General features: G+C 41.0%; 1 protein-coding gene across 2 annotated transcripts in view; it reads left to right on the plus strand.

Moving 5' to 3' along the window:
• The first annotated feature begins 9,885 nt into the window (after positions 1-9,885).
• The window catches only part of LOC128450086 (RNA-binding motif, single-stranded-interacting protein 2), a 31,337-nt gene continuing 24,988 nt past the window's right edge, over positions 9,886-16,234 (plus strand). For both annotated transcript variants that reach the window (XM_053433543.1, XM_053433537.1), the window contains exon 1: positions 9,886-10,038. In XM_053433543.1, coding sequence (XP_053289518.1) covers positions 9,967-10,038 — 72 coding nt within the window. In that variant the 5' untranslated portion in view covers positions 9,886-9,966. The remainder of the gene's footprint in view (positions 10,039-16,234) is intronic.

A 16,234-nucleotide genomic window follows, 5' to 3' on the forward strand; every position in this document is an offset into this window, starting at 1 on the left:
CACCTTTTCATTGCACAATATCTTAAACTATGTAAATCTAAAAACTGGAGGTGCGCAGTCCACTTCTGCGCAGGAGGTATATAAAAAAAGAACTTAAATGAATAAAAATTAAAAAAAATTCTGCACATTTTGGTAAGATTTTGAGCATGTTGAGCCAAAAAGCCAATTAATTTGCCTGAAAAAAATTATTAATAAAGAGGGGCCATTTGGTTTGCAAACAGTAATCACACACAACCCATACACATCATAACAAAACATAAAAAGAGTTGAGAATTACAAGCTTTACAAAGCCCTTTGGACAAAAGTGAATGACACTGCCACTTGTCTCTGCAATCTCAGTAATCTTCTATTGATTTCAGGGCCCCACCAGCATTACACTCACATTCTGCTGGAAGCCAGAGGAGGAAGTGCTCTTTTGATGAATCTGCTTCATTTTGGGAAATGAGCATCAAAGAGGCCACCGCGTCCAACTTTGTTCAGTGTTATTTCAATCAGGATTCTCTGTTATATTCCCTCTTTCTCTCCTCACCCACTTTTATATGCACTCTGGTGTTTTGGCAAGAGTTGCAGGACTTACTTTAGTGCTTGCAGCAAGGCGTACATAGCAACAGTAACACAACACTAATTCTCAAACCTATGAAATGTTGTGTTCCAGGCCAGAATCTCATCATACCAAAAGCTTTTGTGCAAATCCTGACCTAACTAAAACCAGACGTGCAGTCGTGAAAAGGCAGAGAGAGACACACAGGATACAAGATGCAGATCCTTTTCACAGTCTTAGTAATCATCAGAGACACCCACACCCACCCACACACACACACACACACACACACACACACACACACACACACACAGACGTTTTACATAGTTCTATGTCTGTTTCCCAATTTCTACGATACTTTGTGTGAGTCTGTTTCTTCTTTGGCTTTATTTTCAGCCAGGAATCTCACATTTATATCACATCAAGCCTTCATACCTGAACAAGCAGAAATAGATAGCAGTCAGTGAACGAAAAAGATGATGTAAAGTAAAGATCAAATAAATGCTCTTTATTTAAAGCGGTGTATTGACTCCCACAAGGGCTTATGAGATGAATCCCAGGGGTTTCAGAAGGACTTTGAATGAATATAAATCCCTTTATCCATCCGTTATCTATTCCACTTGAAGGGTTGTGTGGCTGGAGCCAATCCCAGCTGGGACTGCTCGAGAAGCGGGTTCACCCTAAACATATCATATGAAAATTCTGCCAGTTTGAAAATCTAATCTGGAGATTTCCTCCCACTTTAAGTTCCCAACAATAACAAAACAAAACAAAACCGGAGACTGGAAACCACTGGGATGATGTGCTTACAGCTCATAGATCTGCCGTCTGCGTCAAAGGGTCACAAGTGGTAATGTATTATGTAAGGGGTCAGGAGAAAAGAAAACATGTGTCTGAAACCCTTGTGAGACAGAGAACACATATAAATACTGAGGTCTTCCTAGGAACGCTGTTGTTTTTCCAAACACATCTTGGCTCTTTGTGTGTGGTGGTGTTTGACTCAAGCTACCAGCAGATGGAAGCACAGCACATATGAACGACATCCTGTCAGAGAACGAGACACATATGCCTCCTTTGAACTTTTATTTTAATCTCAAGTTAAAAGGTCATACCTTAATCTCTCCGACATATTAAAAACAGTCAGTAGAAAAGAGTTGAGTTTGCACTTTCTATATTAAGGTCTTATTGTTTTAGTAAAACTGTGAAAAAAAGGAAATAATTTCCTGCATCTGCATTTATCTTAATGGTATGAAGACCCATCACTATGTCACCCAGTGGAGTTTATACCTCTGCCACAGCCCAGTAGTCTCCTTTTTTAATACAGCTGCACCAAATTGCACATACTCATACATAGCAGTTAGTGAAAATTTCAAAAAAGTCGCAAAAACTATTCCTGATCAGCACCAAAATTCAACAAATTCTTCGCTTACCCATACCAGGCCTTTCCACCCAGTTGCATGGCCATCTGATCAATTGTGTTTGAATATTATGCTTAAGAACAAATCAATCAGCAAATAAGTAAGACCTTAAATTATGGTCATATTTCCATCGGTTTCTAATCATAATCCTCTCTAAGGTGTAGAAAGCCTGACAGCTACTTCACATCCATCATCTGCTCTATCTCCCGTGTTACACTTCAGACTTCTTCACCTCCCAGGATCACCATTTCTTTTTTTTCCCCATCTGATCTTTTCTCCTCCACTGAGGAGGGTGAATGTGACGTGTGCAATCATCAGTGATCGGTGGGATCAGTGAGATCAGCTTTAATGACTCGTGCTGATATTTGACCCTGCAGTCATTAGAAAGTGACTCACATGCACATCTCTCATTATTCTGACAATTTGCGCAGCATTAACGCTTCACCTCAAACGTCCCCACACAGTTCTCTTTTCTATCTGCAGCTCGTGTTGCAGCGTCATACTTCACATGATGAATGACTCACTCTGTACTTGTGATAGATTCAAATAGACTCTTTTGGATAAAAGTCATTGCCTTAATTGCCTGTCAAGTCCCTATAGTCTGAATTACTTGATATTTTTAATTTCATTTTAGCCTTCAAATTATAATGTTACACTAAATGAAAATATATATATATAAAAGTCAGCATTTGACCATTTTCTATTTCAGATAAAGCTGTGATATCAGCTGCAAGATGTTAGTAGTTCTTGATGTACCATTTTAAGATGTCACGTGTTAAAGTATCATGGAGGGAAAGTGTGAAATGGTCGAAATGAACCAGGAGTAAAGACGTCACTCACTTCCTCTTCTCCGTATGAAACTTTCACAGAAGGTCGACACTGATCAAGTTATTTTTTCCTCCTTGTGAGATTGTTTTTTACGTCATCGGCCTGAACCATCTGAGAGAACTGCTGGTAACACGTCTCCTGCTAGAGGACCTCTACTCTCCTCTCCTGTGTTTCTTTCCAGGGCGAATTTTTATTGTCGCTGTAAGTGAAAACACCATTCATCTGGTTTGTGTCATGACTGGAGCAAGTATTTCATGCGTCATTCTTTCATCCACAGCTAAGGGCCCATGATGCACCTCCGCCCAGTTCACTGCAGCTGTGATGGAAGCCAGGTTGAAGTCCAGGGAGGAGAAACAGGTTGGTGCTGGTTTAGACACAGTGCTGCTCTCAAGACAAACCGACAACCCAGCTAACATCTGGTATTTACAGCTGACCAGAGATTAAACTTGTCTGATGCACACACACACACACACACACACACACACACACACACACACAACTGCACACATGCATAAATCTCTGAGACGCATCATAATTTGGACCTACATCATCACTCATCCTCCACACTCCCTTTCTCCCTCCCTTCGCTGCTGCTCTCTCCCTCCCCTCCCTCGCTTCGGAGCCAGATAGATGACCTCATCAATCTAAGTTCCTAGTATCACATCCTGTGTGTGTGTGTGTAAAGCAGTGAGCCTCTATTCAGTGGGAGTTTAGTACGAGGTACTCACTACAGACATTTTGTGAAGTGGGGGGAAAAAAAGAAACTTCGAGTAATTACTCAATCATACCCCTCTATTCGTCGGCTCATTCTGAAGACGTCACACAGACGCCTGCCTCTTTAATGCTGTTTGAGAATGTTATATTATCAAAAACGTCAGGGGGTCTCCTTTGGATTGACACACTGTCAATGTCAGTAAACCCATATAGCTGCTATAAAGTAGAAGGTAAATGTAATTGAGGTGAAAAAGAACAAAAGTAATCTTTAACATCAAGTGACAGGAAGGCTCTGATAATTGTTCAGAATTCGATTTCAAGCCACAGAAGACTATAATAGTGTGTATAACAGTTTTGTGTGAATGTGTATATTACAGTTCGAATACTAATTATTTCATATGTTGATTAAGTGATTAATACTTAAGTTTCTCCCTCGTTAAAAGGGACTTTTTTTAGTCGTTCTAATGGTTTTTCCTGTTGAGGGAACTGTTGGGTTAAAATTTGATTGAATTGAATGAATACACAGTTTATAGATCACAACATCAACATATGAAATACTTTCAGTATAATCCCCATCCTTCCACTGCCACTTAATACACCCCCAACCCCCCAACATCTTCCCTGGATGACCAAAACAACCAGCACAGACATGTAACTTCAGTTCGATGGACACAAACAAAAACGGATTATTTTTGTATAATAATTTGAAGTCCATAGAAATATGTTAATAAATTGAAATTTTCAATATGTGTATTGTTTATAATAGATTTAATAAGTTGGTCAAAAGTGGCAGCCCCTCTCCTAACTTCAGAAAGGAAGCTGTCGTACGATCTGTATGTTTTTTCCTCCTCGAAAGGAACAATTATGGAGCGGGCAATGCTGATAACACCTAAGGAATTTGAGGCATGCACAAACAGCCCTTCCCCCCATCCGCTCAGCTCTCCGTCCCCTTCCCCCTGCCCTCAGCCCCTTCTCTCCTTTCCTCCCACTCCATCATCAGGCACTCTTTCTGCCTCTTTACGCTCAAATCTGAAGCGCTGATTACTCCCAGCTGCGATGTATGGGAAACGGCTCGCTCAAGGAACTCCTGAAGACTAATTTCACAAAAACAAATATTAAGAATAGCATGAAATGTAGGTGGAGACGTGTGGGTGTTTCCTTTCAGTTTCTGCTGAACTTGAAAGGGTTGTGAAGTTGTTCCAGAGCAGGCTTTAGGGCCTGGACTTTTATACCTTTCATCAACAAATACAACATCTCTGAGACAACCTCTTAATAATCACTTACTTGGATAGTTATTGGACTCAATGTTAGAAACAAACCTGTTCAAAAACATCTCATTTGTTGTGGAATCTTCAACGACTACACACAAAAAATTCGAATAAACTCTTCAATTTGTTTTTTTAAGGGAAGATGTAAAATTTAAATGTTTAAAAAATAATTGTGTTTATCGGATTCTTTATGAAATCCTTCCTGTAAAGAAAAATGTAATATTTGAGTGTGCAAATTTTTTAAGAGAACAAAAACTTTGCTTTAAAAAAACCAGCTCAAAGTGTCTGTTCCTGATGCGACTGAATGTGGAGGAAGTCCTTGAGTAGGTTTGGCCCCACTGTGAAGGTAAGGAGGGATGTGGGGGGGGGGGGGGAGCCTGGATGAGAAGGAGACAGAAGACACAGACAGACACTTTTCTGGCTTAAACAATTTTGAAAAATAGACTGCTCATTTGCATTAAATTAAATCTCACTTTTAAACACAAATCACATTCTCTTGTGAGTTGAAAAATTGTCTGACACTCACATGAATAAACATATATTTACATTTGTTGAAGAAAACCCAAGAAAGCTTCATCCATGTGCATGTATATAAACATTTGTAAAGACATTTTTAACGCTTCCTCTCAACCTTTCCTTAACAAAACTTCCTCTCCGCACACACCCTCAAAAACACATTCCAACCACAGGGAACGCTTCAATGATTGTTTGAGAGAGAGAGAGAGAGAGAGAGAGAGAGAGAGAGAGAGAGAGAGAGAGAGAGTGTGTGTGTGTGGTCTGCTCAGCAGACGTGTAAAATAACTGCTCTCACGTGAAGCAAGCAGTCACATCCATCTGCGTGTCTGTGTGTTGTACTCACATTAATTTAATGTTTGTAGCACGAAACAGCTCTTGTGTGCTCTTTGTCGACTCCCCTGTCGAGAAGACACAAAATTACAAGAGTGCAAATGTAGTTCGTAAAATTTAAAAACGTGTCTCATTAAAACTCCATGAGTAAATGTTGGTTTGTTTTTATGAGTTTAATATGTGATATTGGAATTTAACTGCACAAGTTCATTATTTTGAAAATATGAATATTCTTGTCATTGTTTTACACACCAGGCAAATGCTGCTGCTACTGGATGAATAGGTTATGTATAATGATAACTAATATGAATAAACATAAATAAAAACTTCATTGTTTAACTTGAGCGACGTCTTTGCGAGAGAATCCTTCTCGAGTCAGTTCAGAGTTAACTGTTTTGATATGTGAAGGTCAAAAGCAGCGAAAAAGGCTAATATAAATAAAATAAAATAAAATACAGGATCTTAGTAAAGAGTTTTTATTGTGCACTACTATTTAGTGCAATTCACAGATGACTAGGTTTTGTGTTAGTCCGAAGTCAAATGTAGCCAAGACTTAAAAAATTCAAAAATAAATCTTTACAGGAAGGATTTCATAAAGAATCCTATAAACACAATTATTTTCAACAGAATTTCCATTTATTTGTAAAATCTTTCCCATGTTGATGCGAAACAATCCCCTAGTAAAAAGTTGATTAATTCACAACCTTCCGCCATGTCTCTAAATGAAAGCTGTTCATTTTTGATCTTTTGAATGCACTTCCATTGATGTGGACCCCTGCCGCCTCCCCCCCTGTTAGCCATTCTAACCTTGAACCCCACACTGAGCGACAGTGTGAGTGACCGAGCCCCTCTCTCACAAATGAACTCCCTGAACCTTTCCGCACCATTCATATCCACTTTCCTCCTCACACACAGACTCCCCTTCCTCCCAAACAACAGCTCACTTTGATGGTAGAGGTCCACCCCCACTGCACTGACTCTGCTCTGTCTGTGTCTGTGTCTGTGGGTGTGTGTGTGTGTCTGTGTGTGTGTCTGTGTGTAAGTGTGTGTGTGTGTGTGTTGGACACAATACAGGCAAAGGGTGGCCCTCACCATGTGCTTTTGTCTGTCAATAGGTTGTATTTTGGTTGTGGCTGTTTTGTTGTGCTTTCTGCTGAAGTTGCAAAGGGAGATTGACTTTTATGTCGGCTCAGATTAAGATTTATACAGCCTTTAGATAAGAACTGAAAATGGACCAGGCAATTGATTTTATGGAAGAACCTTTGACTTGTGTTTTGAAACAATTGAATGTTAGGGTTCATTCCCCACACAGAGGGCATAATAAATTAAACTGAAAACATATAGAATTCCCCATCTCTTCTATTCGATACACACACACACACACACACACCCTGCTTCGCTACCCACAGAGGTAATAAGTATAGATTTGCATGCCAGAAACACTTGGGATGGAGGGGGCCGGGTTACCTAGCAACAAGCCTGTTGATGTCCAAACAATGTCGACGTCGTCAAAGTGGCCGCTTGTGCAAGACTGAGGTTCTGCTGAGTACAACAATGTTTCTGGTGTGTTCCTAAATGCAAACGGAGGGACGGCCCACGGACGAGCTGAATGAAACGGAGACCATCGCACGCCGAAGTGCTCAGAGCGCTTATTCAAATAAATACAGTTGCCGCTGCTGTATTTGATATTATTTGTCTGCGTAGTTTCAGGATCAGTGGGCAGCGTGTGGCGAAATCTGCCAAGTCAGCAACTTGATCTTTTATAAAAGCTGTGTGAGGGATGGTGTGCAAAATTATACTGGAAGAAGCAATTTGTGATTTCAAAAAATTATGCATATTTTTTCAAAGTAACCTTACAATAATAGACAAAAGATGTGTTTCAATCTCAGTTATTTGAGTGATACTGTGATTTGCTTTTTTCCCTCAGAACCAATTACGGGCGAACTTCACAGGCAAATTTCAGGTCAGAGGATGTGCGGCGTTGTGCAGCTCAGCTCCCTCATTTGAATAACAGACACACACTCTGGGCGGAAGTCGGTTTTGCTCACCAGTTGAAAGAATCAAAGTGTGTTCAGCCGTCCAACAGACTGCTCATGCACTCTAAAGCCACCTCTGTGTTTTGCTCATGTGCAAACTGGGAAATATAAACATATTTAGTCTTGTAGGATTGTTTGCAGACAGTCCCAGGCAAAAAAAATTTACATTAGTTCCTGGAAACCTTTAAATATATGTACAAAGAGCGGCCAATGACACATAGATAGAGCACATGACTGGTACATTGCATAACTGCAGGACACCTCAAGAGATTGGGCGAAGCTTTGTTGGGCTTTGAACCATTAATACCCAGTTGCTTTGTAGTGTAACCGGTTCCCATTATAACGAATGCCGCTGCATTTTAAGCATCAGGTTTCCGCTGCCATCTGTGTTGGGATGTATCTCCCGGCCAATCGCTGGCAACAGGAGAAAGTGAAAAGGCTTTTAAATATAGCAGAAGTAGATAAGAAGCCAGAGTCGGTGCCCATACAGGCAGCCATGGATCAGACGTGGAAGGTTACTTCAGGACACTGCTCATTCACACTCGCCCGGCAAATGTTTAGGTTTAGTGCCCGGCATGTGTGCGTCTGCTGTTTAACAGCCGTCGTCTGTGACCTTCAGAAGGAAACTGCAGGAAATTGTTAGTGCAGGAACCAGATAAAGTCAACATGCAATACCCCAAGACCAGTCCACATCTTCATGGGTCAGGCAGATGAAAACATTTTAATAAAATAAAAAGTATGAGAATGACGCAGGGGTGGCACAGATATGAAGTGGACCGTGTGTTCCACAACAGTTAGTATAATTTTAAAGTTACATGGCGAGGTACTGAGTGCAATGGAAAAGGCAGAGTTGAAGAAAAACACCTTAGTACTGACAAAACGTCACTAGTGTGAAGACCGCTTTCAGGCAGACTTTATTATTCTATTATTGAGGTTATTTCTTACTGATAGTCATCATGGAAAAGAATGAAATGTGTATTTTTCGGGAACTTTATGATTCGTACACTGACAAGTAAGTTACAGTTTACCACACATTTCCTTTATTTGTGTCTATTAAAGACTATGTGTAGGAAAAATTACACAGTTAAGTCATGCAATGATTCAAGCTTTCCTGCGGAATTGATGATGAATGTTGTGTAGAATAATGTATATATAGGGACACGCAAGATATAAGAAAACTGGTTGAATCCAATTTTTCTGGCATAAACCTTTCCGTCTGTTTAAAGGTCGTAGTTTTATATGTTGGTTTAAACCTTGAGCAAGAGGAAAATTCCACAGTTTACATTTCTTGTCTCTGAAAGATTTTCCAAGATCGCCTCATCAAGCTCAGCTGTTATTTTAATCCACACAACCATACATAGGCCTAGCATATGCAAAACTGCTCTTATGGATGCTTTTAAAGGGTTAGTTCACACAAAAATGAATTTTCTGCTCACCACCGTGTCCACAAAAAATGTTTGATGTTTCAGGGGTATACAGAGTTGCAGCCAAAACCAATGCAAAATGTAAAAACACACAAAATGCATCCATACTGCTCCTGTGGTGTCTTCCAAGTGACCAAAAGCCCCAACAATCAAATTCGACTCGAAACAGCTTCATTTACGCCCAAAGCCAAAATGTCCTCGCTGATCCATGCGTGAACACAGCTCTGGCTAACGTGGTGTAAATGAAGCCTTTTTTCCGAAGATAATGAGTGAAGTTCCATTTTTGGGTGAACTATCCCTTTCACTTTCATGAATTTTCTGGATAGTTGTGGTCAAGGGTAAGATAGGACATCGTCGAACAATAGCCAAAGAATAGGATATCTATATAATGTAGGATCATTTACACATGTCTGAAGGTTTTGATGTGGTATTAGAACTCCGATAAAATGGATTATGAGACTTCTGAACAATGAATATCTTGGAGGACAGACTAGGATGACCAGAAACTAGGCCAGAGAGTGAAATAAGGACCCGGATGGACTATAATCTGATTTTACAGGCGTTTTGTCCCAAGAGGCTCGATTTTGAGAAACTATACTGGACCCATTCTTCCACTTTCTCCCCCAGTGAGCAAGACAACGGTAGGCGGTGGATGAAGATGAACTAATCCCCTCTTCTCTCTCTCTGTGTGTGTGGACCCCATCCGGAGCTGCGGGATGGACCCCTGAAGGCGCCCGGGGGCCCCCCTCCACCCTGCCTCCCTCCCGCAGCAGCAGCAGCAGCACCACTCGCAGTCAGGCAGCGGGACTCCAGGCTCTCACTTCCCCAGCTGCTGACGTCAGCTGGCAGCCTGGGCTGTGCTCGCCGCTCCGCTCACAGCGCCGAGGAAAAATGCTGCTCTCCGTTCCGCCAAGGGCAGGAATCAACCCGTACAGCGGCTACAACAGCAGAAACAGCAAAAAGGTGAGGAAAGAAAAGACGCCTTCGGGCCTCCTGCTTGTGCCGAACATTTCCCCGGGCTTGTTCGCTCCCTTTGCAGGACAACGCGTCTGTGTGAGCCGCGGAGGGAAAGAGGAGAAAACACGGTGACAGTGCGAGCTGCAGTGTCCTTGAGAATTTAACTTCACACTTCACGGAGTGAGGCGGAGGAGAGGAGCCGCGGAGTTTTTTTCGTGGGGGAAAGTGTCCGCCGCTCGGTCCTGTCATGTTGTACGACCGCTGTTTTATTGGCTAGTGCTTGTGTGCGTTTATGTGTGTGTGTTTGTGTGGGCGCGAGTGAGTGAGTGCGTGCGTGCGTGTGCTTCCTACTACGGTAAGGATGTCGGCTCCTGTTCACACTCACGGCGACAAAAAGACAAGTCAATGCCGGAGAGAGCAACTTTTTTTTACGGGGAAGTGTGGCGGACCGTGTCGGGACGGCAGCGCGTCTGATCCGGGTAGTGTTTGGTGGAAGTGGGGGTAGGGAGAGAATGGGGGGGTATCTGTGGCTAACATGTTACAAATGAACTCTTCTTCCTCCGTCACATCGCATCTCGTGTAAAACCTGCTTCTTCTTCATTGTCTCCCGCCGCCGTGTAAGTTTGCAAAGTTTTTTTTTTTTTTCCTTCCCTTCTCTTCTCCTCCTGGTTTCCCATTTGAAAGCGCAGTTTGCCCCACCCCTCGAAAACCCCTCCACACCATGATGACTACTTTCCCAGAAATATGAATCGAGCTCTCTCTCTCTCTCTCTCTCTCTCTCTCTCTCTCTCTCTCTCTCTCTCTTTTCCATCCAAAAGGTGAAGGAAGGACACTCCTATGTAAATGCATTGAAATAGAGGCGATACAAAAGAGCATTGATTTTTTTTAATTGCCTCATCCTTTGTGTCTGCTGGCTTTTTTACACAGTTTTTTTCACTGTGACTTTGCCAAAAATGTAATCAATAGAGACATTTTCATTTAAATCGATATGGAATATTATCATGATAAAAATACATTACTGTTTCTTTTAAGGATAAAGACAGATTTATGGTCCTGAGTCAATCCACCAATCAAATTGTACTTGACACAAGTGGCCTCATAGGGTTCAACAAGGTGCCCTGTCCTCTGCCCTGAACCTGCAACAAGAGGAAGGAAAAACCACCAACAAAGTGAAGGTTGTGGTTTAAAACTCTTCCTTATGAGCAGAGAATGACAAAGGGCTGATAAACAGCGAGACCTCCTACATGTCTGAAGTAGATTAATCGTGTGTTCTACCTCCTCAGTGTGTTTACACATTGTATCCTCGTAAAATTATATTTCAGTCATTTAAAATGTATTCTCGAGCTGTCTCATGGTTTGCAGTCACTGCTGACTCTGTCCCTTTTTTAACCAATGGGTGAGGGAAGGACACTCCTATGCAAATGCATTGAAACAGGGACCAACAAGAAAACATGGATTAAAAATATTTAGACGCAAATAAACTTTCTTTATGAGGAGAGATTGACAAACACATAAAAAGTAGAACATTTTATAAATCGTGTTTCTACAATGCATAATCATCATATTGATATACATTGGACCTTTGTTATATTGCTACTGATGAAAGTTACATTATGATAATTATTGATACAGTTTTATTGAGCTCTCTTGGTGGCTGACATTGTTACCTATTTTAACCAATAGGTGAAGAAAGGACACTAATGCAAATACAGGAAAAAACCTTTAATGTTGATTAGAACGATCACAACTGATAAATATGACAAATGTTTACTGTCATTGCTTGGCAGATCTGTTTTTTAAATAGGTTTCAAGAAAAGTTGTAGGCTTCACTTCCCTTTTCCTGAATAGTTTGTTTGGATTTGCTCATGCTATATATGACGTGACTTCTCTCTATGGACAATGAAGGCTTATTAGTGATGGTAAAAGCTCCTCCATTATCTGTGAAATGAAATATATATACATGGTACCTCCTTGTTCTCCTCTGCTCTGTCTGCTCAGTGTGTGTGCGCGTGCGCGTGTGTGTGCCTGCTCCTGAAAGGCATTTTGAAAATGTTTATTGACGTATTGTCTGTCTGTGATCTTGGGCACCGCCTGGCTGCTCATCCTCCCAGATCTGATGTCAACACTTGAAAGGCTTGTCTGAAGAAAACAGCATTGTCTATGAATTGTTTGTCACACACACACACACACACACACACACACACACACACACACACATATGCATACACCTCACGTTAGATGTTTACTGTGTTCACATTTCAATGCTGTCATTTACTTGAGCTAGAAGTAGCTTGGACCAAATCTGCACTGTTCAAAAGGAAGATGACACTGTATGGGAAATGGAGGTGCCAGCACTCATATTTGTATGATACTATATAGATAAAGTTGCCAGTTTAAAGCAACACTTACATTTGACTCTTGCACTGAGGGCTTAAAAGATTAGTCGATATAATTGATTAGATAGACAGAAAAATAATCAGCAACTGTTTATAGATTAATGGCGTCAACATTATCTGTTTCCAGCTTCTAACATGTGAGGATTTGCCTCTTTTCTTTGTCATTTATCATCATAAGTGGAATATCTTTGAGTTTTGGACTCAAAGACAAACGAAACAAGACATTTCTAAGATGTGGCCGTAGGCTCTGAAAAGATGCCATTGATTTAACAATAAACCAATAAGATAAACTGCTAACAATCTTCTCGTAAGCTCCTCTATTCTGGCAGCTAAAGTTCGTACAGAGGTCAAGTTCCAGTGTTGTGATTCTTAGCATTCCCCCCCCCCTCAACCTCCTTCTCATTCTTTCTATCTCTTGCGCACATTCTGCCATACCTGAGCTGTAAAAGTACCCAAAATACAAGCGTGAATGCAAATACAAACACGTCAGGAGGTGAGACAAGCGCTCTTTGTGCGTTCAAAGTGGTTGCAGAGGGTGACAGCTAAAAAAGTGTTGGGTCTCTGTTGTGCTTAAAGCAGCTGCTCCTCCCCTGACTCAGCACCTCATTTCCTCCCTCAAGTAAATAGAATTAATGTTCTCAAATCAAATTTGGCCGGTTTCTGTGTAAAGCTTCCTGGATGGAAAAATAACAGGAGGTGGCTTGTCACTGCTCAAGGTATCATGCGTCTCGTTCGGGGGCCTCATCAAAAGGCTTTTTTTTGTTCCCTTATAGGCCAGAGTTCTTCTCAATGAATGTCAACTTACTGCTGTGATTTCAATGCTCCGGATCCTTCAAAACGTCTGTTTGATCAAAACACAACTTGAGAGAAATATGAAAGGAAATGAAAGAAACACATTAACTGTAGCATCAAAATTGTAACACATCTGCAAAGGGTTTGACTTGAAATGACTATTCATATAGATGAGGGTAAGTTTACAATGCTTGTTTATATCAGTGATTTCACCTTTTCACTTGTAAGGAGATGGTGTGGTTTCCTAATTCTTAGCCTTTGTTAAACTATGCTGATTTGAAGCATATATTTAACATGTATGACATTTGGCTTTGACAATGCTCAGAACTTGACTGCCCTATGTGACAGAAGTAGAATTTTAGGGATAAATGATAATGCTTCTGAATAAAAGACATTGGTTAAAAACCTCAAACCTGGACACACAAACAATTAAAACATATAAGAAAGATACATTTGACTTTATAACATAGAAATCTTTGTTTGAAAGATCAGTAACTAACTAAAATGTTGTGTTAAAGCAACCCTAATATGATTTTATGTTGACAGACATTTGTTACAATGTCAGATGGCCAGCAGTGTGTTTGACTTGAGGGCACTATTGTGTTTGCTCACTAAAATGAACACAGTGGTAAACTTTGAATATAGTAATTGGTGACCAGTTTACTTTACAGTCGTACTAACACATGACACCAAAGTAGATATTTGACACTAGCAACACTGAGACTTGACAGATGGCATCCTGCTTCAGAATGTTTTCTGAAGCAGGATGGTGGTTTTGCGAGAAGATTGGTTGCTCACAGTATATTTTTTAATCACACTGAAATGACCTGAAACAAACCTATGATTGGTAGTAAATAGGTGAACGCATGAAAACCCACTTGTATTATATACAGATCTCCTTAACCTTTTTCCGACAACCACAGGAAGCTGTTTTCAGCAAACGAGCCGTGACAAAGCCACAGTTCATGACCTGCAAAGCAGGAAACTGCGTTAAAGACAAAGAAAATATCAGCCCCGTGGAATGACTGAACTATCAGTTGTAGCTTTGTTAATCTTTAATAATTGTAAATGAACATAAAAAGGTAGCATTTTCATCATTTTAAAAAGAATGTACCTAATTAATTGACATAATGAAAAAAGGCCATTCTGACATGCACTGAAGTCCGGTCATGTTCCAGAGGCGCTGTATGTGGGAACTCATGTCAGAGTAAATTGCTCTGCACATTTTAAGAACTTTTCCTGTTGGCCCCTGAGTAGAGTGTCTGAATGAGCCCAGGTTAGAATACAGCTGGAAAATGCATGAAAAACACAGAGTGATTTGAATGGGCATGTTGGTGACGTTTTTTGCATTTGAGGAACATAAACTGTAAGAATACAAATATCTCGGGATGAAAAGAGTAGCTATTCACGTAGACGACTTAGACGAAGATGTCACCGAGATTCCAGAGCTCTCCAGATGTAACATTTTCCGGATTTCGTGTCTGAAAATAGCTCCAGATATTGGTGAAAATATTTAGAATTTAAAATGTCATGCTTGGTGTGTATGTTCACAAATACAAGACAATCATTTAAGCTTCAGTGATTTCCTCCTCGCTGAACTCTCCTGTAAAGTCACCTTTGTCCTTTTGGCCTCGTACCAGGTGTATGTTTATCTAAGTCTTGTTTAATGTGTCAGATGTTCTGGACTGGTCCCCTGCTTCTGTGCCAACTGCACGAACCAGCCAAGGTGAACAGGTACGCGGGGAGATGGAGCTCATGGAGAAAGCACAGCTGTCAGAAATCCGATGCCAAGTGCTTCAGTGATGCCAGACACTCTGTGTGCCTCAGATTTTGTTTGATCTCGAGCTGAGCTGAGGGCCAATGTCTGGAGGCATCTGTTTCCAAGTTTCTCCAGCTCTTGTCACCTGACCTGTCTTTAAAGCCATGCATGCTTGCCTGTGCATTTGCGCTGTGCATGTGCATCAAGGTGTGATTAGCAAGATTTGGAAGATTTATAGGTGCTCATGGAAAGACAAAGGGAAGGGGTGGGTTCCAGACGGAAAGGAAGGAGGATTCAGGAGCGAGTCTGGACGTGATTTTGGTGTCCCTGTCACCTGGTTGGAATGCAGAGCTCTTCATTCAAATGGCTGTGTGATAAGATCAGTAACAGAGACAGAGGATTTCCTGCCTTCTGCCATACACTAGAACACACAGTCCTCCCCTAACTTGGCTAATATTTGAATAGATCCCTATCTTGTGGTAATATCGCTATCACCGTGGCATTTTCTTTCATGTACAACTGTTAATGACAGAGTTTGAAGAATTTGTTAAGATGTAGTATCACAAATTAATCAATAAGTGTATGATGTCTGTATCAGAATGCTAATGACAGGAAATTATATGATCGAAGACACAAAAAGAGTTTCTGAAATTCTTGATGTTGCAACATCATTCCCATGAATCATTTACCCAGTTGGTCTTAAAGCAAAGCGGCAGCTCTGCACTGTAATTCTGTACAAGCTGGAAGCTTCGTCACCATTCAGCCCAGCTATAAATCCGTGCATTAGCATGTAAGTCGGTCAGATGGTCCGACACTCATAGCTCTTTTCTGCCTGAGGAGAAAACAGCCCCTCCAGAGGGGAGCAGACAGGACATGGGAGGGCGCACAGACCCCCCAAGAGCCAGGAAATCCATGGAATTCCATGGGTCAACCTGGGGTCAACTGGAGAAGCCCCACAGGGAGAGATGGAGTTAGAACAGAGATGGACTAAGTCTAAGAAGAGAGCTGGTCCTAGTCATGTCCGTAAAGACATACAGTGTAGCAAGCGTTTTAAGTGATATTTTGAATGATCATAATTTAAATACTTAAAACAATGATTCTCTGTGCTTATTTAGAGATTAAAGTCAGTCAGTACCAGCAACATGATGTATTTGAGACAGACGCTTCCTGTCTTGATCTAAAGTTACATCAAGATGAGAAGAAACTGTTTTATTTATAGAAATGTTCTTGATTCCTACCCTTACTTTGGTACTAA

This window comes from Pleuronectes platessa, chromosome 2 (genome assembly GCF_947347685.1).
Source record: "Pleuronectes platessa chromosome 2, fPlePla1.1, whole genome shotgun sequence".
Taxonomy (NCBI): domain Eukaryota; kingdom Metazoa; phylum Chordata; class Actinopteri; order Pleuronectiformes; family Pleuronectidae; genus Pleuronectes; species Pleuronectes platessa.